This window comes from Miniopterus schreibersii (assembly GCF_964146895.1).
Source record: "Miniopterus schreibersii genome assembly, chromosome: 11".
Classification (NCBI taxonomy): domain Eukaryota; kingdom Metazoa; phylum Chordata; class Mammalia; order Chiroptera; family Miniopteridae; genus Miniopterus; species Miniopterus schreibersii.
In genome coordinates this window covers 2,239,169-2,266,343 of record NC_138111.1, presented here as the reverse complement: position 1 = coordinate 2,266,343, position 27,175 = coordinate 2,239,169, and the positions used below count along the sequence as shown (strand labels likewise).

At 61.3% G+C, this 27,175-nt stretch overlaps 1 protein-coding gene across 1 annotated transcript in view; it reads right to left on the bottom strand.

Annotated features, from left to right (window-relative positions):
- The window catches only part of HMCN2 (hemicentin 2), a gene marked incomplete at its 5' end in the record, with an annotated part of 129,630 nt that overhangs the window by 66,872 nt on the left and 35,583 nt on the right, over positions 1–27,175 (bottom strand). The window contains 12 exons of the mRNA XM_081152147.1: positions 107–301; positions 3,135–3,221; positions 3,859–4,113; positions 5,986–6,113; positions 14,917–15,082; positions 16,570–16,729; positions 16,860–16,972; positions 19,445–19,589; positions 20,314–20,441; positions 20,678–20,773; positions 21,402–21,590; positions 25,333–25,482. Coding sequence (XP_081008273.1) covers positions 107–301; positions 3,135–3,221; positions 3,859–4,113; positions 5,986–6,113; positions 14,917–15,082; positions 16,570–16,729; positions 16,860–16,972; positions 19,445–19,589; positions 20,314–20,441; positions 20,678–20,773; positions 21,402–21,590; positions 25,333–25,482 — 1,812 coding nt within the window. The remainder of the gene's footprint in view (positions 1–106; positions 302–3,134; positions 3,222–3,858; positions 4,114–5,985; positions 6,114–14,916; positions 15,083–16,569; positions 16,730–16,859; positions 16,973–19,444; positions 19,590–20,313; positions 20,442–20,677; positions 20,774–21,401; positions 21,591–25,332; positions 25,483–27,175) is intronic.

Sequence of the window (27,175 nt, the reverse complement as noted above, 5' to 3'; positions counted from 1 at the left end):
CCAAGGCCCTCAAGCCCTCCCCGCCCCAGGCACGGGGCAGCCTGCAGCCTCCCCTCTGGCGAGCTCTGGCTCTGGACCAGCTGCCCAGCTTGGGGTCCCTGCTCACCATAGACCACCAGCTTGGCCCTCCTGGATGCGGAGCCCGCCTCGTTGGTGGCCTGGCACTCGTAGTCTCCGCTGTCGGAGGGAGAGACCGAGGCCAGGAACAGAGAGCCTTCGTCCAGCACCGCCAGGCCCGGCCGGTCACGCAGGGGCTCTGAGGATGGGCCCTTCCTCCACGAGACCTGTGGCTTGGGTGTCCCTGGCCAGGCGCAGGAAGTCATCAGCACGGACACCCTGCCCCCGCCCCTCCAGGCCCACACTGTCCCGTGGGCACGTCGCTGACCCTCCCCACCCGGTGCTGCGTGTCCAGCCTCCCAGCACCCTGGGGGCCATGGCACAGGAGCCCAGCGCCCTGGCTCCTTCTCAGAGCCCCTGCCCCACGGGCACGGCACCCGCCCCACGCCCAAGCTCCTTGTCCTCCCTGCGTCTCCGACCCTCCCATGGACCTCGGTGCCCCTGCTTCGGTTTCTGTCTACTGTCTGTCTCCCCACGGCCGGGGCCTTTGCTTTGCTCCCTGCTGCTCCGCCAGCGGCAGGCCCAGTGCCCGGCACATAGCAGGTGCTGAGGAGGAGGGGACCCTGTGGGGGGAGCTCCCCCAAACTCACAGGTCAGCACCCTCAGCCCCCACTCATCATCGGGGCTCCGATCCTTGCTGATACTAATTAATGTCAACACCCTGAGCTTTACGGGCCATCTCGCTGGCGGCCCTGGGCGCCCATGGCAGACACTCCCTCTGTCTCTGTCACTCTTTCAGAGAAAACGCCATCGGAGGGAGGGGTGGGCCACCCCACTTGGGTGGGCTTGGGGGGCAGGATCAAGGCCCCCTAAGTGTCATTTCTTTGGGGGGGGCCCTGCCGCACTCCACTCTGCACTGGCTGTTCCCCCTTCAAGTGCTGGGACCCTGCCTGCCGGCTGAGAGGAAAAGGGGGGGGCCCATGGCCGCCCCTCTGTGCACCTTCGGGCAGGGTAACCCCACCCGAGGGGTCTGTTTCCTCGTGGGAGCCGCTGTGGCTTCCTCTTGGAGTGTCCCACTGCTAGGGGCCTGCTTCCCTACTGTGGGGACATGTGCATGAACACACAGCACACAACACACACACAGATGCACAGACACACAGCACACCCCACACCACACCGCACACCCCACATGCCCTCCCAGCACCTTCAGCTTCCCCGACGGCCCCCCACACCTGCTCTTGTCTTCCCCCTGCCCTGAGTCCCCAGGATCCGGGACTGCAGAGCTGCTGGCCTGGAGGGGCGGAGGGGATTGGGTTTTGAACCCTGGAACTTTTTTCCCCATGAATTACATTTCTTATTTCTATTTTTCTCACCCACTCATACAGAGGCTAGAGGATCCACTGGGCACACCTGAAGGCAGCCTTCCTCGCTGGTGGCACCAAGGTTAAAGGTGGAGGTGGGGGGGGGGGAGTGCCTAACTGGAGATTTTAATGCAAAATAAAAAATCTAACCTGCAAGAGCTGTGACCACAGAACTGCGCCGTCAGGAAGATTCCAGGGCACTCAGAGCTGCCCTTGAAACCCCTCCCCTCCCCTCCCACCTCCAGTTCAGGGGGCCAGCAAGTCCCACCCAAGGAGGAGGTGAATGGTGCCACCCCCCGCAGGCACCTGGGCTCCTGTGTCCCAGCACCACCAGGCTCAGTGCTTTCTCCGATAGCCCTCGGTGCCCGCCAAGCCCACAGTCACAAGCTGGTGACGGACAGAGCCCAGCACTGCCCACCAGGCACCGCGCCCTGGAAGGGAAGGCAGCCAGGGCAGGTGCCCCAGGGCGAGGTGGTTTACCAGGGGCCGGCTCTGCTGCTGAGGCCGCAGTCTAGCCCAGGGGAGGGGCCCTGGACCCGGGCAGCCCGAGGCACCGAGGGCAGAGGCGCCGGTGGGTCCCGCCTCCCGAGTGTGGGCCAGCGGCCGGCTGCCTGCTGCCACACAGGCCGACGCAAGGTGGCGCCATGGCCAAGGGCAGGCCGGCGGGTCCCTCCAGGGGGCAGTTCTGCAGACTGGACTCCGCAGGCTCCCCCAGCTCCCGCTCGGTGCCTGCCTCCCACCTGCCTCTCCCTCGGTCCTGGTCCAGGGGCCCCCCTGGGCCCTCTGGCTCGCGGAAGTGCAGCTGGGACCAGAACCAGCTGCAGGCTCCTGCCAGGCTCCTGCCACTTGCTCCTGGGGCACCCAGACACCCAGCCTTAAAGACAGTGCCATGCATGCACAGGGGGGACGCATGTCCTCTCACCAGCCGCAGAAGAGCCCCATGCCAAAGAAGCAGCTGGGGCGGGAGCAGATGTGCCAGGCACGGCAGGGTAAATCATTCATTCATTCCGCATTCATTCACTTGACACGTTTCCCCAGCCCCTGCCCTGTGCCAGGCACGGTGCCAGGACCTAAAGCTCATGCTGCCTCACTGGGCCCTCACGGCAGCAGCCCTGAGGGGGGACTGGCAGGTCCACTGTCCAGAGGAGAAAACCAGGCTCAGGAAGGAGGTGTCGCCTGCCCAGCTTACACAGCCTGGGCTGGTCCAATGCTGGACAGCTGACTGCAGAGGTGGCTGTCACCTCCCACACTGAGCTGCTGCCCCAAAGGGGGCCTCAGAAGGGCTGGTTTGCCCAGGACCACATGAATCCATCCTCTATGAGAAAGCCTGGGGCATGGGGAGAGGCGGGGGCCACCGAGCCCGAGCCCACAAAGACCCTGGACCCCGGGTGTTACAATCCCCAGGTGCAGGGGGGCCTGGGGCTTAACTGGGCATTGGGGCTGGGGTCAAACCACACCATGCTTTATGAGTCACCTTCCTGCTGTGTGACCTGTGGCAAGCTGCTTGACCCCTCTGGGCCAGGACTGCCCCTAATAAAAAAGAGCCAATGCTAATACCCATCCTACAGGGTGTCCATGGGATGAAATGCCTGGCATGGCCCTGGCTAGTGAGGATGCCATACCCACCGCAACCCACGGCACTGCCCACGGCGTGCGACCCAGGGCACCGGGGTGTGGATGGAAGTGCCCCCGCCAACCTCCCTGGCCCAGCCTCACCTCTGGCAGGGCACGGCAGGCTGGCGTTCTCTCCCGCCACTCTCTCCAGCAGCCCGCTGGTCTCATCGGTCCCCCAGGATGGCGGCTCTGGTGGGAGGTGAAGTGGCCACACTCACACCCCTGAGCACGAAGACTGGCCCAGGGCCGGTCAGGAGGGTGCCCCCCCACAGCCCCGCTGGGCACGAGGGGGTGCAAGCCCATGCTGCGGCCCTCAGCCTCAGGCAAGCGAGTTAGGGCCGGTGCTGGTGGCCGGCCCCCACGGGCAGCCCACCGAGAAGCCACCAGGGCTTGCGAGGCCGAGCTTCCCCTCGAGCTGCACTTGCAAAGCTGGTTTTAAATTCACAGCAGGGGGAATGCTAGCGCCATTGGTCCAGGTCTTTATATACTCCAGGTGCTTTGCACACATTCCCTCGCTGCCCCTCACATATTACCAAACCCATTTTACAGCTGAGAAAACTGAGGGTCAGAGTGTAAATGGCCTACAGTTGTCCAGCTGGTAAGTGGAGGGGGCTGGACAGGGGCCCAGGCCCTGCTCCTCAATTACTACCCCAGAGGACAGAGTATCCTCGGGGCTGAAAAAGGCTCCCCCACACCTCGGGGCTGGGGGCAGGGAGGAAGGCAGGGGCAAGCAGGCCCCTGAGCCCAGAGGAGCAGACAAGCACCTCAGAGCCCAGGCTGCTGCTGGGAAGGTGGGGAGAGGCGAGTTTGGGGCTCAGGGGCTCACCCAGCACCCGGAGCTCCAGCTCCCAGGCGTCCGCCCCGGCGCTGCTGGAGGCCTCACAGCGGTACGTGCCCGCGTCGGAGGTTCCGATGGCTGCAAAATGGACGGAGCCCTCGGGGCCCCCGCTCCGCAGCACGGCCCCGTCCTTGGACCAGCTCAGCCTGGGCTCCGGGGTGCCCTCGGCCACACAGTTCAGGTCCAGAGCTTCGCCGGCCAGGGCCTTTAGGACCCGAGGGCCTGGCTGCACCTGGGGGGGGACTGACAGGGACACGGGGAGGGGTTCAAGGCGGGGGGCCCTGGGTTGGGAGTCACAGAGGCCAGACCCATAGAAAGGACTCCCCACTCCCCACCTCGCCAGCCCCAATCCCCTCCCTCTCACCCCCACCCCAGACCCAAGTGCACCCAACACCATTTGAGAACTAGCAGCTGGGAAATATGTTAGTACTAGATGGGGAAACTGAGGCCCGGGGGCCAGAGAGACTGACTCAGGGTGGGCGGCAAGGTTGGGAGGCAGCACACACACACGAGGGGCCTTAAATCCCAGCTCTGCCCCTCACGGCCACAGGCCCCTGAGCGGGCTGGAGCCTCAGTTTCCCCTCATCACAAAGTCGCCCCAGGATGAAAGCAGCTGCTCAGGGGCGGCCCCAGTGGCGCCTGAATCGTTCCCATGGCTCCGTCTCCACCTCTCCCGCCCCAGCTCGGGAGGCTGGCGGCGTTCATTCCCTTCCCACCAGTGTTTCCGAGGGACTTGCCCACCCTCCCTCTCATCTGGTCCTTCCTAGGGGGCAGGTAAGGCCACACCCATTCACAGAGTCACCCACTCCCTCCGCTGGGGCGGCCTGAGCCCTGGGACTGTGTGGCCAGAAGCCTCCTGGGGTTCGGACCAGGGGGTCCAGGGAAATTCTTGGACCCCACGGGCTACCCTGCTCTAGGTGCTGCACAGGAGACTGGGACAGTGTCCTGGGCACTCAGGGGTTGCTGGGGACACCCACTCTCTTCCCAGCTTTGGAGAAAGAGCCCGAGAAAGGACCATCCATGGGGACCAGGCCCCTGGGCAGACAGCAGCCCCTTGGTCCAGGGCACAAGGGGGTATGTGCCCTGTCCCCACACCACCCACCTGCTGAAAACAGTTACAGCTTCCACTACACTGAGTGCCTGACGCCAGGAACTCTGGGATAAGCGTTTTACAGAGGAGGAAACTAAGGCTCAGAGAGGCTAAGCGGCTGGCTTAAGGTCACACAGCTAGTGGGTGGCAGAGTCAGGATTCAACACAGCCCTGCTCACCCCCTGCCCCCTGCTGCCGTGTCTCTCTCGTGGGCTGGAAAACCTCTGCAGCCCTTTGAGCTCCTCCCTCTCTGGGCCTCAGCCTGCCCACCTGTGAAACGGGCAGTTGGCTTCGCTCAGGGGTCGGCTCTTTCTGTGACGGGCCAGAGAGTAAACACTCCAGGCCTTGCGGACCAGATGGCCTCCGTCTCCACTCCACTCGGCCGTTACGGAGTGACAGCCTCACACACCAGAGGTGAGGAATGTGCGAGGCTGCGCTCCAATAAAACTCCTGTTTATAAAACTGGAACCTGAATTTCATGCCATTCCACATGTCACAGAAGTCTGTCCTTTCCCCCAACATTTACAAATGTAGACCGTTCTCCACTTGTGGGCCACATGGAAACGGGAGGGGGACAGGACGGGGCCCGAGGCCTTGGTGGGCCAATCTCCTGTGACTCCTCGGGGCTCCTGGAGAGGACAAGCTCCCTGCCTCTTTGGTGGGGTGACTCTAACTGCTGGCTTCTGTGAATGGCACCCAGGCCCCCCGATGGGCCGGGAATCAGAACCCTTTTGTGGGTCTCTCCCAGCCCACAAGTCCCCACTGCCCTAGGCCCCCTGGGCCCTGCTCTTGGTACTCAGAGGCCTCTGAGCAGCATTTCCAGGCCCCAACCAAGGGGTACAGGAGAGGGGTGAAAGGGGGAGGGAAAGGAAATAGGGCTTGAGACAGGCAGAAAGTAGGGGTGATGGGGAACCATGAAGAGGGGACAGAGCCAGCAGGTGGAGCTGGGGGAGGGGCACTGAGAAGGCCTGGGAAAGACAGGGCAGGGCAATGGGTATGACAGAAGCCCCCAGGCCAGGCCTTACCTTGCACCCCAAGGACGTAGCGCCTCGAGGCAGACCCTGCAGGGTTACTGGCTCGGCATTCATAGAGACCGCTGTCACCGACCTGGGCCTGGGCCAGACGCAGGGAGCCCGACGGGAGAAGGTGATGCCTGTAGGAATGAGAGGCTCCGGTGAGACCCCAACCGACCCCAGGCCTCAAGACCCAACTCAAACCAGCCACCTTCCCCAGGAAGCCTGCCAGGACTGAAGCAGTGACCACTGCCCACCCTTCACTCCTCCCCTCTGTGCAACCTCCGCTTCCCTGAACTGTCAGGCCAAAGCCAGGTCCCACCCCAACTGGTGAGACAGAGAGCACTGGATTAGGAGTCTGCCAGCTTGGATTCGAGTCCAAACTCTGAACCTTTCCTAGCTGGATGAAGAAAGTCCCTTCATCTCCCGGGCCTCCATTTCCTCATCTGTGAAATGGGCACACTAAGAGGGGCTGAGGCGGGCGAGCAGGTCCTGCACGGGCTCAGCCCCAGGCGCAGCACCTGCTTGCCGCTGGATCTCTGCTCTCTCCCCCTCCAATGCACACGCGTGCCACTCCTCGACCCTTTTCTGAGTGGGTGTGAGGGGGCGGAGGAGGCTGTATTTGGAGACTCTGCCAGCCGGAGACCCAGGCTCCTCACCCAGTGCCCTGAGGGGTCTGCCCAATGCCCTGAGCACAGTGCTGGGCCCTCAGGGGGAAGCTGTGGCGGCTCATCACTGGCCCCCCCATGCAGCCCACCTTGCTGAAGTTGCCGACTCCCTTCCCACAGGGATCCGGGACCCCCAGCCAGGCTCGTGCAGCTGGGCTGGACGCCAGGGGGCCCCCGCAGACATGATGTCACCACCCATATGTGCTGGCTCCTCGCAGCCCCTGCCCCCATAAACAGAGAGAGCAGCTGCGGCCAGTGGCCCCAGCTGGCCCCAAGTGTAGTGGCCAGCGAGGCGGTGGGGACTCCAAGGGCCAACGCCCCAGCCTGTGCTCACCAGGTTCCAGCTGGGCTCTAGAGCCCAAGAGGCCTGGGCTCCAGCCCTGGTCCCCACTCCCATTTCTGCAGAGCCTCAGTTTCCTCCTCTGCAAAATGGGGCTGACAATAATTCCCATCTCCGAGGCAGCTGCAAGCAAAGTGCTGGGCATGCGCTTATCAAACAGGTTGCTGTTGCTGGCAGCTCACTCGCTGTTCGGCCTTAGGCACTAGCTTTGCTCTGTTGGGCCCCTGGACCCCACCTGTAAAGCAGGGTATCAGCCCCCTGCCCAGCCCCCCTCCTCTGGTTTGTCTGGAGCATCCAGCAGGCACCTAGGGCAAGTCCTCTGAGGACAGTTGTAAATGACACCCTGGGCAGGGGTCTCTAGCATCCTGGCACTGGACCAGGCCACCCGGGGCCAACCCTGTTCTGCTATGTGCGTGCTGTGTGGGGTTGGGCAAGTCGCTTAAACTTTCTGTGCCTCAGTTGTCTCATTTTGGAAAACAGACAACAGTAGTGCTTATATCCCTCACCGAGCTGTCCAGACACCTGAATGACCTAATTCACAGCCCAGTGCCTAGAGTGGTGTAGGACTCAACAAAGGTCAGCTGCTACCATGGCGAGAGCAGTGCATCCACAAACAGTATGTACTGCAGTTCTGTACGGTTTAAAACACAGTGGCATCATGTGTATGTGTGTAGGGCTGATTCATTCATTTTTCACAGCTATATAGTATTCCCCTGCGTGATCATGCCACCGTTGGTCAATTTATTCCCCTTTCGGTGGACATTTAGACATTTATATTTTTCCTTTTCTCCTTTCTTTCCCTCCCTACTTCATTCTCTTGCTCTTTCTTTCTTTCCCCGCCAGAGCTCTGCACAGAGCTGTATGGCATGTGTCCCCTACCGACAGGAGCAGGGCTCCTGGGCCACAGCCTGGAACACCAGCCGCTCCTACAGGTAGAGACCTCGTCACTCACACCCTGGAGGACAGGGCTTCTCACCAGAATCTCCCAGCTGTACGTGAAACATGCAGACTCCCAGGCCCAGGTGGCTCTGAGACAGGTGGTCAGAGGGTCACCCCTTGGGAGCACTGCCCAGGGACACAAGGAAGTGTGCACACCCCGAGGAGCAGCATGGCAGGGCAGATAGGAGTGGGCTGTGACAGCAAGCGGCCCCTGCGTGGACCACCCTCTGCCTCTTACAGGCTGACCTTGGGCCAAGCGCTGCATCTCCCCGCGTCTCAGGGTCCTCATCAGGAGTCACAGGGGATGGTGAGTCCCAAGTGACGTGACACGCGCAACACCCACAGGGCCCGGGACATAGTAAGTGCTCGATGCTGTTAGTAAGGATCCCTCCGCAGGGTGTCTGGGCCCCCGCCCCCGCCCCCCAGTCTCCAGTAAGCTGGGCGGCCGGGAGCAGATCCAGTGTGGTCTTCAGGCAAACATCTCCCCTGCCTGGCTCCACTCTCTCCCCCTCGACTCTTCTCTTTCCTCATCTAGTTATTTTTTAAGTTGAATAATGTTTACGTCCCCCAAACAAGGGCCAGATCAGTTGGAGGCTGGAGCACAGCCACACTCGGGGCAGGGACACCGTTCCCTCTAGACTTGACAGCAAACCTCAGCTGGCAAAGCGGGGCCAGCGTGGATCTGCGGAGAGAGGGCTGGGATGGGAAACGGTTCTGGATCTGAGGTCCAGTGTCTGCTACAGACGTGCTGTGCAGCCTCAGGCAGGGCGGTTGACATCTCTGAACCCCGGCGGCCTCATATTCAAAAAGGCAGCTCTGGACTCCTCTACCTCAGAGGTTACCTTCGGGGACTTTAAAGCCACAGAACCCCTTGCTCCCAGGAAGTGGGAGCTCCTGGGTAAAAAATAATAAAACAAACTTCCAGAAATGGAAACAACTCTCAACCATACAGTGGGCATCTTGTCTTTCCTGTGAGCAGGCCCAGGTCACTTCCCAGAAAGTGTGCTGCTCGCTGTGGCACAAAAAATGAAACGAAGGACGCGAGGGTCCACCTTACAGGTAGATAAGCTGAGGCCGGCCCGCAGGGCCTGTGCTCACTTTCAGTGCCCGTCTGGCCACATCACTGGCCCACATTAACCACCTGCCCCCGTGGCTGCCTACTGCAGGGTGTCATGGCTTGTAGGGACCCACAGACCAGGCCCCCAGCCCCACCCCACCTCGCAGGGGAGCACGAGGCCACTGCTCTTCCTGAGGGCGGCAGGGCCACCCCACCTCCCCTCCTGCGCACGTGCTTTTCTTCCCACCTGGGGCACTCCTCCACCTCCTGCTCACCCGGATCGCACCTGCTCAAGCCTCAACTTAAACATCGCCTCCTCCAGGAAGGCTGCCTTGTTGCCCCAAGGCTGGTGGGTGCGTCCTCTGGATCCCCACAGCCGCCTGCACTCTCCGCCATCGCAGCCCTTACCAACCAGCTTGCGACCCAGCTCTCCCTCCACTTTCCCAGAAGCTGGGGCAGGTGCGGGGGCTGCAGCCCGGGGTGGGCCAGGGGCCAGGAGAGGTGGGAAGAAGCGGGGAGCGCACTGCTGCGGTGTGCATGTGGCGTAATTAGCGGCAGCTGCTCTGTCACGGTGGCGTGAGTGTCCAGATGGCTCTGTGTGGCGCCCAGATTCTCGGGGAATTTCCTGTTTATGACATCCCTCGGGCTCCAGCCCTCGCTTGGCTGTCAGCGTCAAGATTCACACAACCACGCAATGGGGGGGGGGGGGCGGCGGGTCGTGGGTCTGAGAGGGACCTACCTACCCTACCGGGTCCCTCCTTTGAGCCCCAAGGGGGACCCACTTGCCCAGGGAGACCAGAGGACACCTGACAGACAGTGCTCGGGAGCACGCGAGTCCCCAGGCTGCACCGTCCGCCTCGCTGCCAGCACATATCTTCACCGTGACCCCGCTCCAGTCACCTTCCCGTCTCCCTCTCCACTGTGGCTCAGGTGAGCCACCCCTGCTGCCCAGCCGATGCCCTGCCCCTGGTCACACGTTCCTGGAGCCATTACGGCACCCACCGCACCTGTGAGCACCTGTCACTGTTGGACGGCTCAGTGAGGGGAGAGGCCAGGTGTGCCCAGGTGCTTGCCGTGTCCCTGCCCTTAGCACAGGTCCTGACCACAGCAGGTGCTCAATCCCGGCGCTCCACGCACACACTCCCTTCCGCCTCTGCTCACGCTGTTTCCTGCCTCCCGCCCGTCCCAAGGACACTCTCCCGCCCTCCAGACCCCTTCCAGGCCGCAGCAGCCCCGGCTCTTCCCTGGGGAGGCCAGGCGGGTTCCATGCACTTGCCTGGCTCTGAGATCGTGGGGCCCAGCTCAGCCAATTGCTCACTCATTCGTTCATTCATTCATTCATTCATTCATTCGATGAAGAGGGGTCCAGGTGGGCCGGCTGCCGCAGGGCTAAGGAAGGGCTCCTATCCTCGGATTGCTCCACGTCAGGTGGCCTGTCTGCGCCCAGTCCCCCTTGCTCTGTCCCATGCTGTTAGGACCACTGTCCCCATTTCTAAAGGACCCATCTGCACACTCACCCTGAGAGCACAGACCCTTCCTGAAGGAGGCTCCGTGGCTGCGGATGCACAGCCCTCCCCACGTATCCAGCCCGCCGGAGGGCTGACCCTCATCCACAGACACCCACCCCCACGTACCAATGTCTGCGGGGACCAGGGTGGGGTCTGAGCCCGTGCAGGGCAAGGGCCCACCCATCTGCACCACCAGCCAAGGCCTTCACCCACCACCGGCCGCTCTGAACTTCATTTCCTTGCCGGGGCCTCACCTGCACCACTGACCCTCATGGGGGAGCCCCGCATGGCAACACCAAGCCGGAGAATTCAGGCAGAGGGGCTGGTGCCCACCAAATGACAATATGTGAGCGACAGGGAGAAGGTGCCATCCGGTGAGCCCAAGAAACGTATGCCAAGCCACGTTAACGGGGGTGGCTGTCACCTATGGGGCGCGCCCCATGTGCCACCCCTGGACACAAGCTGAGCGCCCTCCATGGATATTTTCACCTAAAACTCCCAACAGGCCCGCAGGCAGGTGGGACCCGCTGTCATCGCCCCAGCTGGCCAGGGCCGACCTGGGGCGCGCCCTGCCCTCTGCTACCACCCTGCCGACCGCTACGGTGACCTAAACGGTCCGCTCAGAAGTTTAATTCGCTGCCAAGTTTTCCAGAAAGAGATGCTGGCCACAGGCTGACAAGACCAAGACCTCAGAGCCACCAGGCTGGGGAGCATTATGAGCTGTGGACCCTCCAAGGTGGAGACCCACGAGGGGCCCCTGGGTCCATGCCATGCTGGGGAGGGAGCGGCTTTATTCCTGGGTCACCAGAACCCCCGTGGTCCTGGGGCAACTGGGCCAGAGAGGGATTAGGGGTGCCGACTGCCCCGCCTTGCCAGCTGCCCCCTCCCCGCCATGAGGCTGGGTCCCGCCCAGTGCGGGACCCTGGCCGGCTGCCCCCGGGAGTGGGAGCGGGGCCGGGAGCGCTAGCAGCTGTCCCAGCTACGCATCAGAGGCGCAAACAAACAGTGTTGCCTAGAAACTGCGCCTCGCCCAGCCTCCCCGGGTAGGTCACGGGCCGGAGCCGCCAGGGGCTCGCGGCCGCCATCGCCCATCCAACCCTTTCATTTCCCAGATGGGAAGGCCGAGGCTCAGCGAGGGGAAGGGTCTCGCTCAGGGCCACTCAGTGAGTGGGGCGAGGCGGGGAGAGGACCCCAGGTCTTTGACCCCGGTGTCACTCAGAGCAGAGCCACGTCCTCTCCCTGGTGTGGTTTCGGCACAGTCCCGGGCACATGCGTCGCTCAGGAAAGGCCGCGGCCCTCCCTCACGGGTTCACGGTTCGCAGGGGCTTTTCCCGAACAGCCGTCCCCGGGGTCAGAAGGACTCAGTGAGCCTTCGTTCCCAGCCCTGGACCCCGCCGTCTGCTCTCGGGACTATTCCCCAAGGCAGTGACCAGAAGATAGAGAAGCATTTGTGGGAGATGCTCCAACAGCCGTTTATTACCCCAGACAACTGGCAGCGCGCTCGGCCGAGGAGCCGCTTAGCAACAGGAGAGACAAACGCCTGGAGTGTTATTCTGTCCTTTAAAGGAAAGGAGTGACACGGGCCAGGGTGAACCAAGGAAAGGGGTGAACGGAGGAGTGCTCAAGTTGAGGGCAGGACAGAAGACGTGAACAGTGGGAAAGGGCGAGCACGCAGGCGGGGGCTGAGGGTGCCGTGCCCTCACCCCCCTGCTAGGGCGTTCTGACCGGGGATCGGGGTCCCTGAGAGCTCAGGAGATTCTCTAGACCCTCCAGAGAGCAGTGGCCCACCTGAAGCTGGCACAGAAGCCCGATGTGTGTGTCCGTGTGCATCTGTGTGCATAGCCATGCGTGTCTGTGCCTGCCTGTGTCTGTGTGTCCGTGTGCATCTGTGTGCATATCCGTGCGTGTCTGTGCCTGCCTGTGTCTGTGTGTCCGTGTGCATCTGTGTGCATATCCGTGCGTCTGTGTCTGTGTGTCCGTGTGCATCTGTGTGCATATCCATGCGTGTCTGTGCCTGCCTGTGTCTGTGTGTCTGTGTGCATCTGTGTGCATATCCATGAGTGTCTGTGCCTGCCTGTGTCTGTGTGTCTGTGTGCATCTGTGTGCATATCCATGCGTGTCTGTGCCTGCCTGTGTCTGTGTGTCTGTGTGCATCTGTGTGCATATCCATGAGTGTCTGTGCCTGCCTGTGTCCGTGTCTGTGTGCATCTGTGTGCATATCCGTGCGTGTCTGTGCCTGCCTGTGTCTGTGTGTCTGTGTGCATCTGTGTGCATATCCATGCGTGTCTGTGCCTGCCTGTGTCTGTGTGTCCGTGTGCATCTGTGTGCATATCCGTGCGTGTCTGTGCATGCCTGTGTCTGTGTGTCCGTGTGCATCTGTGTGCATATTCATGCGTGTCTGTGCATGCCTGTGTCTGTGTGTCCGTGTGCATCTGTGTGCATATCCGTGCGTGTCTGTGCATGCCTGTGTCTGTGTGTCCGTGTGCACCTGTGTGCATATCCGTGCGTGTCCGTGCCTGTCTGTGTGTGTGAGGAGACAGCAGGGCGCGGCCGCAGAGTGCAGGGAAAGGGCCCCAGCTCTCCCACCCCCCACGGCTTCTGCTTCCTCCCCCCGGGCACTGGGCAGGATGCATCCACCCCATCGCGTCAGGATGACCCACAGGACAGGGCCGGCACTGCCCAAACGGAGATGGAGGAGGCCTCCCAGGCACAGCCACGTCCTGGGTCTCGGCCCAACTACACGGCCACCGGGCACAGTGAAGGGGCGCCACACACCTCACCATTCCATTTACATGCAACGTCCAGGACAGAGAAATCCGAAGACAGAAGGCAGACGGGTGTTTGCCAGGGGCTGGGCTGGGGGGCTGGGGTCGGCGGAAGGGGAGGGGGCTGGGATGAGTGTAGGGCCTGGGGGGGGTGCTGGATGCTCCAAATGGGCTGCAGGGATGAGTACACGGCGGACACACTAAAAACCTAGAACCGCGCGGCATGTGAACTGCACCTCAATACAGCTTTTACGTTAAAACAAGTGGGTGAGGGTGGAGTGGGGGAACAGACGTGACGTGTTTCAAAAGCTGGGAACGCTGCTCCAGTCCGCGGGCAGCAGCAGAAAGCTGTCGGGGGAGCGGCTCTCCGGCACTTGGGACGCCCCGAGCGTCGCACACGCGACACCACCCCACGAGCACCGCCCACCGCGTCCGCTCCGCAGACGGAGACCCCGCGGAGACGGAAGCAGCTGGGGTTGGGCTCGAGCCCGACAGGCTCCAGGCCGGAGCTCGGCACCCGCCCAGCCCCCGGCCTCCCCGCACGGAGATGAACTCCCGGAATCGCATCAATCTGGAGCCGCTGGAAGCCAGGAGCGGGGAGGGCGCGGGGGCCGGACGGGACGGGCCTGCGAGGGCGGCTCGCGGATTTATGGCTCCCGGCTGACCCACCCATGCAGCACAGCGAGGAGGGTGAGCACATGGGAACATGGTTTCCCGGCTCAGCAACAGGTCGTAAATAAACAGGCACCTGGCCACCGGCCGCCGCCCAGCCGAGGCGAGGGGACCAGGCTCCCCAGGGAGACACAGGCTCCCCGCTGCCCACGGCCACCCCTGCCCCCGTGCACGACACGGAGCTGCAGAGACGCCCACGGGGCACGGGCTGGCGGGCCCAGCCCAGCCACGGGACCCCGCTGCCTTCAGAGGTACCGGCCCCGAGGTTTGGAAGGGCTCACCAAACAGATGTTCCGAGAAACGGAGCCCCACGTGTGGGTGTCAAAGGGGTGGGGGCTGCACAGACCTCCTAGGTCTGGAACTTCTCAAAGACCTTGCCAGGGCTGATGTCACCGGCCAGAGCTGCAGCCACCCCCCACCCCCCCGCCCCTGAGGGTCAAGGGCCCCAGGAACCATCCCCCACCCCACACTCCTGCCTGGGGGCGTACAGCCGGCCACCCAAGCCAGCCTCCCCTCGCCCCCAGGACACCTGGCAGTTAGGGAGAAGCTGAGTCAGAGAGCCCAGCCCCCAGACATGTGGTCTGCGGAGCAGGTGAGGACAGAGCACGTGTCACGGTCAGGACGCTGTCCCAACCATGGTCATTGCTCTGTTCCACCCGGGTGACCACAGCGGCTCACCCCACTTCTCGGAGCCTCAGCTCAGTTCAGCTGCTATGCAGGTCACAGGAGAGTCTACACGCAGCTCCCAGCAGCCGGGGTGAACCGCTGGGTGCTGGTTACTTCCAAGGGCTCTCACCCTGGGCGTCCACAGACCCCCTAGAGGTCCACGGAGAGGCTTCGGGGGACCCAGGGACAAGAGCGCTGTGTGCAGAAGTGAACGCACACCCCCTTGGGAGCATCCGCAGTGTCCTCACACTCCCTGGGCCCCTGGCCACCTTGAGGCCAGTTTTCCCCTAAACCCCAAGCTCTTCCCCTTCCCATGCAACTGGGGTACCTGTCAGTGACGGTGGGCACAGGGCGGGAGTCCTTGGTCCAGGTGACCAATGGGGGTGGGGAGCCTTGGGCCTCGCAGCCCAGGGTCACCTCATCACCGGCCTTGGCTGTGACTCTCAGAGGCTCGTCTGTATTGTGTGAGCCATTTGCATGGATCCTGGGCTTGGCTGTTGGTGGAAACAGGAGAAACTGTGAACAGGTCAGGGAGCCATGGGATGGGGCCCCGAGGGGACCAGGACAGCTCCCCCAGGAAGCCACTGGTACTGCCACCCGGGAGGTGCAGAGGGTGGGTGTGGCTCTGTCATAATGGGATAGTGCGGGTTTTGGGGTGGGCTCGGATCCGATGGTCTCCCTAGTGGCCCCCCCATCTCCCCACCACCACCCTCCCTCTGGAAGCTCTTTCTGCTGGGATGACAAGGACATGTTGCTCCTGGCTCAACATCTACACTCCTCTAGCTTCTCTCCATCTGCTATCCCTTCCCTGGGGACATTCAAGCAAGTCTGTCCCCCTCTTTTCTCTCTACCTTGCCCCCTGTGGTCATCCCACTCACTCCTAGGACATCAGCCGCCAGATGACACCCAGCCTCCCTCGGGCCTTCTCCAAACATCGGGGGTTTATACTAATCTGGGCCCGTCACCTCGCTCTCACGTGAAGCGGGAGGCTCCTCACGGCAGAGATTCCTCCGCGTCCCTCCTCTATGCCCCCCGGCATTTCCAGCCGGGTGCTCATACCTGAAGGCACCCGGTACGTGTCCGAGTACCTATAACTACACACGCCAGCCAGCTGGGGACATAAAGACCATGTAGCCCTCACGTAGTTCCCTGTACATCATGAATCAGAGAGAAAACCCCCACTTGCCAAAAAAACAAATGTTTGCAATATGAAAATATTGGCTCTAAGAGTATAGGACGGAAGATTGGCTGTGCACCTGCTCTCTCGTCCGCACAGCTACTGAGTGCCCAGCTCTGTGGTGACTGCTGGGAAACAGCAGCAAGGACAGGTCCTGCCCCTGTCCTCACAGTGCGGAGGGCCCACAGGGAACACTGGTACCAAACAGCTCATGCACAGTTACTTATTTAAGCAGTCATGACGGGCATTAGGGAGGGGTTATTCCACCCTCCACAGCAAGGTGACCCAGCCCAAGGGATCAGGGAGAACTGAGATCTGACGGATGGGAGAAGTTGGCTGGGCCAAGAGGTGGGGGAAGGGCATTCTAAACAGAAGTAACTGCACGTGCAAAGGCCCTGAGGCACGATGGACCATTCAAGAAATTGAAAGGAAGTCAGAGGGTCTGGACACAAAGAACCAGGGAGAGAGGCTGGCAAGGGGATGCCTAGGGGTGGGGGGTCCAGTGTAGGGCTGTGTGTCTTTCCAAGGCTTGTTAGTGGGATGGCTTCTCCACATCAGTTACAAAGGGCTGAGGCAGAAAGACAAATACAGCACGGTTTCACTTGGAACCGCTCTTGGAGCACGTCCACCCTACGAGGGACAGTGCGCTGAGCGAGGACAGCTTTGGCCTGCGCGTGCTTCCTGGCGGATGAACGCAGAGGCAGGGTTGGCCGGGGTACAGGGAAGGCGCTGGGACGGTGAGAGTGCCAGGCCCCCGCCTCCACGCCTGCCGAGCCCCCCCGCACAGGGACGGCCCTCACTCACTGTTGACAGAAAGGCGCATCTCCTGGCTGGAGAAGCCCACGCTGTTGGTGGCCGTGCAGACATAGGCTCCTGCATCCTGCGTGGACGGCTGGGCGATGACCAAAGTACCATCCTCGCTCACGTTGTAGCGGGGACCACCCGAGGCCAGGGCCTTGGTTTCCTGTGGCAGAGTCACTGGTGACATCGGCGGAGCCCACACCCCTGGCAATGGGCGGGGCTCCCCTCCCCGCGATGCCTGGGCCTGCCCCCCCCACCCGCTTTCACTCTCCGTGGGAACAGGCTCCGCCTACCTTGGTCCAGGTGATGGTGGGGGTGGGAACTCCTGAGGCCACACAGGGGAGGGCGGCGGGAACCCCTTCATTGGTGACGTGGTGGGTGGCCGTGGACTGGATCCTAGGTGGCACTTTTAAAAACAAACCAGTTTCGTAAACCAAAGTTCGCAGCTACACTGTTCGCGGCAGCCGAAAGGTGGCAACAGTCCGAATGGCCATCAGCGGCGATGGAGACACAGCGCGCTGTGCACACGGAACGCCACTCGGCCTCAGCAACAGGCAAAACTCTGATGCCACAGCGCGGGTGAGCCTTGAAAACACTACCCGCGTGGAACAAGCCACACCCGGGGGGCACACACTGCGTGATCCCGCCCGAGGGGCCGCGGGAGGCAAATCTGCAGATCGGCTCCCAGTCGAACGCTGGGAGCCAGGGGCTGGGCGAGGGACGGGGGTCAGTGCTCAGGGGGGACAGAGCTTCGCCGGGGAGGTGGGGGGGGAGAGGGATGGGGGGTGGTCATGCAACAGCGTGATGTACTCAATGCCGCTGATTGTGCCCTTAAAAACGGTTACGATGGTAAACTCTGTGTCGTGTAAACAATTAGAAACACAGTGTCAGCAGTAAATACAGACGTGGTCCCACAGCCGCCACCCCGCATGCTCAGGCCCCAGACAGAGGGCAGCCTGAGCCTGGGAACCGGCCCTGCCAGCGCCGTGCTCCGGGCCTCTGGATGACCCTTTGGGCACCCACATTCCTTGATCAGCTCAATGGACCCCAATTTGTTGCCCACTTTCTGGGGATGGACAGACAAGAAATAGCAGAAAATAGAATTCACAGAACAAGTGATCTTGGAGACAAGGCCATGTCCACCCTGCGCACCACCCAGATCCGCAAGCATAAAAAGGGGGTCTCTAGGAGGAGTGGGGGAGGGGGAAACTGGCCTGGCGAAGTCAGGAGGGGAGACAGGAACAGCAGGGCTCGTTCACGACCCCCGGCCCGGCCCCCTGTGGGACCTGAAGGGGTTCCTCCCCTCTCTGAGCCTCAGCTTCCTTCACTTCCAAACGGGAGTCTTTTACTTTTTATTTATTTGTTTATTTATTTATTTTAAATGTTTTTACTGATTTTAGAGAGAGAGGAAGGGAGAGGGAGGGAGAGAGAAACATCGATGAGAGGGAGTCATTGATCGGCTGCCTCCTGCTCGCCCCCTACTGGGGACCGAGGGCACAGCCCGGGCATGTGCCCTGATCGGGAATGGAACCGTGGCCCCTGGTTCCTGGGTCGACGCTCAACCCCTGAGCCACACCAGCTGGGACAGGAATCTTATGAAAATGAAATGAAACAGACACAGAACCACATAGTGGTCCAACCTCTGACCGCTATTGGAATTAAGGGGGTGCAAGAAACTCGGGCTCTAGACCCAGCCTCCTCCTGAACTTTGGTTTTCCCCTAAAAATACAGAACAATGTATTTTTCCTGCTCTTCCCTTGGGGGGTTTATGAAACAAAATTTTTTAAAAAGAGGGTATTAACCTACTTGGTAAATTACCAAATATAATCAAACTTCCTTTCAACGTCTCCTCTTACGTGGAAGGGAGCGGAGGTGCCTGGGTGGGAGGGTGGAGGGAAACAGGGACTCCAGTGTTGTGGGGGTGGGGGGGTAGAGTCACTGGGAAAAATACACGAAAAGCCCTAAAATGTGCCGTCTCCGTGACTCGGAGCTCAGTTCCGCATGAAGGGGTTTCTCCCAAGGAAAGAATCGGCCGTGTGGGCACAGGTGGAAGCCCCAGACGCTTATCTCCAGGGATTCGCGCGAGGGGGCAGGTTAGACGCTCATGGCTCACCCACGCAGGGACGCGCAGTCTCAGGCATGCTTCTGGGAGCTTACGGACGGAAAACATCGTGAAATACAGCGCCGTGTGAAACACTAATAATCTAATAATGTGGCCCCAGCTTGCCTTAAAAATACGTGTGTATGTTTTTATGAAGAGTTCACAGATAGGTGGATAGAAATCCACATGCACGTACAGTTGATATAAAGACTATATAACTTAGCCCTGGCCGGTGTGGCTCCAAAAGGTCGCCGATTTGACTCCAGGTCAGGGCACGTGCCCAGGTTGTGGGCTCCGTCCCCCGTAGGGGGGGTGCAGGAGGCAGCCGATCCATGTTTTGCTCTCACATTGATGTTTCTCTCTCTCCCTCTCCCTTCCTCTCTCTCTAAAAATTAATAAAATATTTTTTAAAAAGAATACGTCATCTATACTATATACAATTTATTATCTATATAGGGGTGTGTGTGCAAGCTTGCATGTGTATACAGTATGAAAGAGACACACCAAAGTGTAAAATTATTCTGGTTCTTCTTAGCTATTAGTGTTACAGGAGTATTTTATTTTTTTAACCCTCACCTGAGGATATTTTTTCCCTTGCTTTTCAGAGAGAGCAGAAGGAAGAGAGAGAGGGAAACACTGATATGACAGAGACACATCGATTGGCTGCCTCCGGCACATGCCCCAACCGGGGCCGGGGGTCAGGCCTGCAACAGAGGTACATGCCCTCGGCTGGCATCGAACCTGGGACCCTTCAGCCCGTGGGGCCCCAGGACTCACCCCGTACAACCAGCTCCACGTCCCTTCGCTGAGAGCCGGCCGCGTTGATGAGCACACAGCTGTACTTCCCCGAGTCCTCCTGCAGCGCCCGGTCAAGGTGGAGGCTGCCGTCGGCGCGGACAGAGTGCCGGCTGCCCGGGGGGAGCTGGGGAGGGTCAGGAAGCCCCGGCTCGGACCACAGGCCCCTCTCGGGGCCAGCTGGGAGAGGGCCCTCAGAAGCCACACCGCCTGCCAGGCCAGCAGGGTGCAGGCCGGACCGAGAGAAGGTGCAGGAGCTGGCAGTGGTGGGTGGGGTGATGCTGTGACCGCCCAGTCCCCACCCCTTCCCTGAGACTCACCCACTCCCACAGATCCTGGGGGTTAGGTGGGCCTGACCCCTGGCATACACCCCACTCTCCCATGGGCAACTGGACCGGGCAGGTGGCCTGAGCCAAGCCGGGTCAGTGGGTGGCTCTCCTGGGAGTGTGGGGGTGGGGCAGGGCCTCTCCTGAGTGGGGGCTGGAGCTCTGAGGCCCGGCCACACCGAGGCCACAGCGGGGAGGGACAGCCTGTCTGCAGGGCGAGAAGGGAGCCATGCAGAGCAGGACAGAGCTGGGGCCACAGCAACGAGAGAAGCAGGGAGAGCGGCCAGGCCCGCTCCTTTGCCTCGCTTCCCCTCAGTTCTCCTGCCCTGTCCTCAGGCGCACTGAGGCTGTAAAGAGGTGCCCTCCCCCCATCTTCCTTGAACGTACCAGAGACACTGGACACCTAGAGAGGCAGTGATTGTGGGGTGGTCCGTTCGCTCCCACTGCCCTGGTCCCAGCCCCGCTGTCCCGGCCCCTCTGTCCCCACAGCCGCCGCCCGCCACACCGGCAGGAGCCCACACTCACCGGCCTGCCGGCCTTGAGCCAGCGCCTCTCGGGGAAGGGCCTCCCGGCCAGGGCGACGCAGGGCAGGGACACCGGCTGCCTCTCCAGGACCCGCACGGTGGAGGCACTGCTGGCGATCTGGGGGGGGGCTGCGGGGAAAGGACGTGCTGTTGGTCGCAGGAGGTTCCCGTGGGCAGCCTATGGGGGCAGAGGCTCCTCCCTCTCCCCTCCGCAGGGCACCTGCCCAGGAAGCAGGGGTCCAAGCGCTCCCCTCGGAACACCTGGCCATGGACACATCTGTCCCAAAGGATGGGGGGCCGTGGGGGGCCTCCCTGGGGTGAGCCCACCTCCGGCTTCCCCCGCCTCCCCGGATCCACTGGCTAACCATGTCCAGTCACCACGAGCCGGGTCTCCGCCTGGACCCTCCCGAAAACGTTTTGAGCTTCACAGACATACGGGGCCTGGTCTTCAGGGGCCACACCTGAGGGGCAGGAGAGAGGCAGGGCTGACTGCTGGGGGGCACACCGCGGCTCCAGCCCCCGTGGGCTCCGCTCCCCAGCGAGAGGGAGCCCTCGGCACAGCCTGGCCCTGCAGAGGCGGGTGGGAGGGCGGACAGGGCAGAGGAGGGCCGTGGAAGGGTGAGAGGGCCTCGGCTTGCTCATCTGTAGAATGGGGATAATTTATCACCGTCTCTGCCTTGTAGTGTGATTGGGAGGGTCAATAAGGTGACGTGAATGCTGTGCCCAGCATCCAGCCAGGCACAGAGCAGAGAGTAGCCTTAGCAGGAGTAGTGATGATGGTGACAGTGATGATGGTTGACGCCTATGACACATGTCAGGAACTGTGCTACGTGCCTCTCGTGTGTCCCCCAGACAACAGCCCCTCCCGGGGACCTGTTATTAACCCAGGTGGTAGCATTGTCATCATTACTGTGACCGGTTCAGGGTAGTGAAGCAACTTGATCAGAGTCACTGAGCTTAACATGATCCCGTATCACCCACGGTCAGTGCTGGGGCTCAGGGTCCTGCTCCCGGCCACCTAGACTTGGGGGTCAGGGTGCCCAAGCCTTCCTGCCTCCCTGCCCAGCTCCCCCAGTTTCCATCTCTTACTTTCAAAGAACAGCACTCCTGACCCTGGCTGCCCGGTCCTGCTGCCCTGGCTGGGCCCCAGCGGCCGGCCGTCTCCACGCCGCCAGGTGACCGTAGGGGGCGGGCGGCCTGTGCCCCGACATGCCAGGAGGGTGCTCCTGCCCAGTTCCACGGTGACTTCCCGGGGCAGCTCCATCAGCTGGGGCGCATCTGCAGGGAGGTGACTGGTCACGGTGCTGGACCCGCCTAGCCCCCAGGGGACTGTTCTGGAACGCTGGGAGGGTCCCCCTCTTCGAGCCTGGCCCTCAGGAACTTGGGGTCTGACTCACAACTAGGGCCCAGAGGCCAACCAGAGCTTGGCAGGACCCACCCTGGAGAGCTCTCAGGGGTGTGTGGGGTGAGGGGGCCACGTGCTGCTCCTGGCAGTGCCGCCTCCAGGAAGCCCACCTCTGAGGGGCTGCAAGTCACAACCTGGCCGCGGGAGCCTCTGGGACCCCATCACCCTCCTGGCCCACAGCAGCTTCCTTTAGCAGGCGCCCTGTGCCCTGGACCTGAGCAACCCTTCCACCGCCCCCGCTGCGTCCGCCACCCCAAAGGGCCGGCTCCGTGGGGAGCGGACAGGCCATCTCCAGCCTCTCTACGTGCCTCTGTTCGCGGGACGTTTTCACGAGCATGTGAAATGCTTCAGGATCACAACGTGCTGTGTAAATTACACGGCCTTACGCCCCACGGCCCGAGGGGGCGCTGAGGGCAAAGGGGCCGCTTCAACAGTCAGGCCCGGACCCCACGTCGGAGCAAGGCCCCCTCGCCCCTGGGTTATAAAGATTTACACACAGACGGGTCCCGAGTTCCCGCTCCGCACACCTCCAAACCCCAGGCCCTCCCCAAGGTAACCACCACTGTTCATCGGCTCTCTCCAGGCGTTTTCTCTAAGTGTTGTCTTATTTTTACAGTCGGAGAGGAGTGATAAGTTATTTCCCAAAACAGACTCTCACCATCCTGTCGGCCCTTCAACAGGCCCAACCCCAGACAGGTCCAGGCCCTGTCCCCTGCAGCCTCTGGACAGTGGTCTCAGGTCCCTGTCCCCAGACCCACGGCCAGCACCATGGAAAACACTCCGCCTCTTTGTTCTTTCCATCTCTTTCCAGAAATTCCCCCCCACCCCCGTCCATCCAAACCATGACGTCAAGCTCCCCTCCCGGCCTCGGGGATTAGGGAGGTTCCAGGGAGATGTAAACACAACTTGGAAAATTACAAGGCAGGACACAGCCTTGGCCCCGACCTCAGACACCACCGCGCCTCTCCTTTCTCATCTCAGCGGGGCCTGGCAGCTGCGAGTCAGGATCGCAGAAATCCTCTGTCCCGGCCTCGCCTCGGCCGGGGCACTGGGCCTGCGGGGCTCTGGGCCTGGGGCACGGCTCTGCCATCCCCCACCCTGGGCACGGCTCTGCCATTCCCCACCCTGGGCACGGCTCTGCCATCCCCCCACCCTGGGCACAGCTCTGCCATCCCCCCACCCTGGGCACAGCTCTGCCATCCCTCCACCCTGGGCACAGCTCTGCCATCCCCCCACCCTGGGCACAGCTCTGCCATCCCTCCAACCTGGGCACAGCTCTGCCATCCCCCCAACCCCCAAGGCCTGCCTCTCCACTCCACCCAGCCTGCCTGCAGAGCCCAGCTCCAACCTCCCTCCTCCAGACAGGCCTCCCATCTACCTCTCACTCCCTCCTTGGGCCCCAAACAGCCTGGCTCTTCCCCGAGCCTGGGCTATTTCGAGGTGCACACTCTTCTTTCTCCTCTAGGCCTGAATGTCCCCAAGAAGGGACAGACCCTTATAAGAAGGAACAAAGAATACGTGCAAAGGGCGGCATCTCGCGTGCCTACTGCGAGACAGGCGGGTGACGCTGCTTCCAGGCGCGTGATTCATTCACGGTCTCCGCAGACTCAAGAGGTAGTATCCTCACAACCCCCATTTTACAGATGAGGAAACTGAGCGTCAGGGAGATGAAAGAACCACCCCAAGGGCACGACGGGAGGTCGGTGGCAGAGCTGGGATCAGAGCCGAGGTCTGGCTGCTGCTAAGGCCCAGGCTCCCCACCGCCACACCCCCGCACCCTCCGATGCACTCGGGGACAACCTGGCCACTGCCCCAGCCGGAGGGCACCCAGCTCCTGCATCCTCTCTCAGGGTGAGTCCCGAGGCAGCCAGATCCCAGACGCAGACCCTGCCCGGATCCTGTGGCTCACCCTCCTGAAGCCGCCCCCACACTCACCTGGAGCCCCAAACAAGTGGGACCCCAGAACCCTCAGATACCAGAGCTGAATGAAGGCCCGCCGGTTCCCTCATTGCCCAGAGGAGGGGGTGGGGTGGTCCTGAGTCCTGCAGCACATGGGGCATCAGGGCCGGGCTCCCACCCTGTGTTCTTCCCAGGGCCTCCTACAAGAGGCTCAGCCACCTCGGCTTTCAGTGCCCCTCACTGCCTGGGTGGGCGCTCACCCGTCTACTGCAAGTGTACGGAGTGTTACCCATGCAAGCCTGCAACCAACACATTATCTTGATAAATCTCTCAAGGACCCTCTGAGCAACCCATTTCACAGATGAGGGAAGCGAGGCTCAGAGAGCTAAATAACTTGGCCAAATAAGCAGCAGGACTCGACTGCCAAATGCCAGGTCCAGAGCTGATGCGAAAGCCCCCTGCAGGCTGGTCCACAACCCGGTCACTTGCTGTCCTACAGGAAGAGGCTGCCCTCCTTCAGATCCCAAGCGCCACCAGGCAGACAGCTCCCAGTTCAACGGCAGGATGCAGGCATGGCGCCCACCCGCTTTTGGCCAGGGAAGGCTCTGCCAGCCTGGCCAGGAAGGCCGGACCACAGCTGCCACCCAGATGGGCAGGAAATTCAATTTCCCACCACCGCCGCCAGGCCAACCTGCCCAACACACAGGTGCTGGGCCACTGTCCACCCTTCCCCTGACCCAAAAGCCTGAGGCCACCGTGGCCCAGTGCCCCCAGAAGCCTGCCTTTAGGATGCCAGCCGCCTACTCCCTCTGACGTGGGGAGATAGCGCCAGGGCCAATGGCCGGAGCTCGGGTCTTGGGATGACAGTGCCCACACTCGCCTCCAGGATGGCCCCGGTGACCCCCGCCTCTCGGGACTCGCATCCTATGCATCCCTCCCACCCTCTGCGCCAAGGCTGGCGGGTGTGAGCGACAGAATACAGCTGGCAGAGAGATGGCACGTGACACCCCAGAACGCAGTGCTTCTCAGGGCTCAGCTTCGTTCATATTCTCTCCCCCTCTCTTTCTATCTCCCCCCATCTCTGTCTCTCTCACCCTCTCACTCCTGGGGAAGCCACATCACAAGAAGCCTTCTGCAGAAGCCCACGTGGGAAGGACCTTGCCTCCCACGAGCAGCCACGTGATGAGCTCAGCGCGGAGCCTCCCGCCCAGGCTGGTCCCCCCGCGACGCAGGCCAGCCGGGGGGCCCTGAGCCGCCATCGCCAGCTCCGCCACTCTCAGAACCCTAACCCCCCAGATCTGAGACACAATAAACGCTTATTGATTTAAGCCACAAAGCTTTGGGCAACTGTGACGTAGCGAGAGGTAACGCAGCCGGGACAGGGGGTGAGGGAGGTGGCGGGCATGGCGGGGATTTTGGGGACGGACGGAGACTTCACTTGCGGGGGGTGAGCACACAATACGGTGCATGGGTGACGTGCGATTGTGCACCTGAGACCTGTATAATTTTGCTAGCCAGTGTCACCCCAATAAATCCAATAAAAAGGAAAGGAAAAGAGATATTGGGTACACGGCTTCCCTCGGCCCTCCCTGTCCCCAAGTGCTCTGGACCCATGACGCAAACTCCGCACCGGCGGGCTACCTGGAGGTGGCCTCTCCTCCCTGCTCAGCCGCAGGGTCTCGGGGGCCGGGGAGGCGGGGACAGGTGAACACTCACGTCCAACCTCCAGCCGGATTTCCGCAGAGGCGTCGCCCAGCTCGTTGACGGCTCGGCAGGTGTAGACGCCGGCATCCCTCTCCTGAGCCACGGGGATCCGAAGCGTCCCGGAGCTGGCATCCTCGAGGGCCAGAATCATTTCCAGGCCGCCTGAGGCAAGGGTGGGAAAGCCTCAGGCACCAGCCCACGGGCTCCTCCTGACCCTGGGCTCCTGCAACTCACAAGGCTGGGGCCTGGGGTCGGTGGGGGAAAGCTCCCCCCAAAAGTCTGGGGACAGTTCCAGTTTTGCCCGATGGAAGAGTTCTGGAGATGGACAGTCGTACAACAGTGGGAATGTAGCTAACGCCACGGAACTATGCGTGTGAAAACGGTGGAGAGGGTAAATTTTGTGTTATGTGTATTTTACCACAATTTAAAAAATATTTTAAGTCAGTGCCGCGAAGTCCGGTCTCCTGAGCCCTTCTGTTGACCTGGAGTGAGGCCCAGCTTGTCTCCTTAAGTGCAATACGCTCATCACCCAAGAACTCCTGGCCTGGCCTCTCTACTGGGGCCCCGCCCTCTGCCCCGGGCCCAGGCTGAGGTTTGGATCAGCTCTGGGAGGGGCCCGGGTCACCCCGAGATGACCACACACACCCCTGCCTGCCGCTCTGAGGCCTCGCCCCAGACTTCCACCCTGAGGCCCCCCCCTTATTTTTCCTCCCCAGCTGCTGAGGCCTGACAGACTCCCCAGTTCGGAACCTCTTTTAAATGTAATTTAATTTTTCATGTGTGGTAAAATAGACATGACACAAGTTTTTACCATTTTAAGCATTTTCAGTGTCCAATTCAGCAGCATTAAGCACACTCACACTGCCGCGTAGTCATCGGCATATCCACCCACAAAACTGTCTTTTAAAATATTTTCATTGCTCTTCAGAGAGAGAGGAGAGGAGAGGGAGAGAGAAAAACATCGATGTGAGAGCAAAAGATTGATCGGCTGCCGCCGGCTCACCCCCGACCAGGGATCGAGCCCACAACCCGGGCCTGTGCCCTGACCGGGAATCGAACCCCCAACCTTCTGGTGCACAGGACGACGCCCACCCACAGAGCCACAGCGGCCAGGGCAAAACGCCTTCATCTTCTCAAACTGAAACTCTGTCCCCATTAAACACTAGTTCCCCACTCCCCTGCCGCCCCGGGGACCACCGTTCCGCTTTCTGTCCCTACGGAGTTGTGTGTTCCAGGCATCTCACGTCAGCGGATTTGTTCTCTTGTGTCTGGCTTATTTCATTCCGCAGAATGTTTTCAAGGACCGTCCGTGTTGTATCAGAATTTCACTCTTTTTTACAACTTAAAAAAATTCATTGTGGCCCAGCCGGAGTGGCTGAGCAGTTGAGCACCGGCCTAGGATCCAGGCGATCGGGGTTCGATTCCCGGTCAGGGCACATGCCCGGGATGCGGCTCATCCCCAGTGGGGGGGTGTGGGAGGCAGCCGATCAATGACTCTCATCATTGATGTTTCTCTCTCTCTCTCTCCCTCTCCCTTCCTTGCTCTCTGAAATCAATAAAATAAAATATTTAAAAAAAAATTGTGTTAAAAAAACACACAACATAAAACTGACCACGCTCACCATTTTCAAGTGCACACCTCAGTGGCGTTAACGATATTCACAATGTCGTACAACTAGAATTTCATTCCTTTTTAAGGGTAAATAACACTCCGCCGAGAGACCCTCTTTTAAAAAGAGGCTCCAGGGTGGGGCTGGGAGGGCGCTCAGCCAGGACGTGCGGGGACGTGAGCGCTGAATAAGGGGTCGCAAGGCCTCTGCCACCCACCCGCTGGTGACCTCGGACACAACGCGCC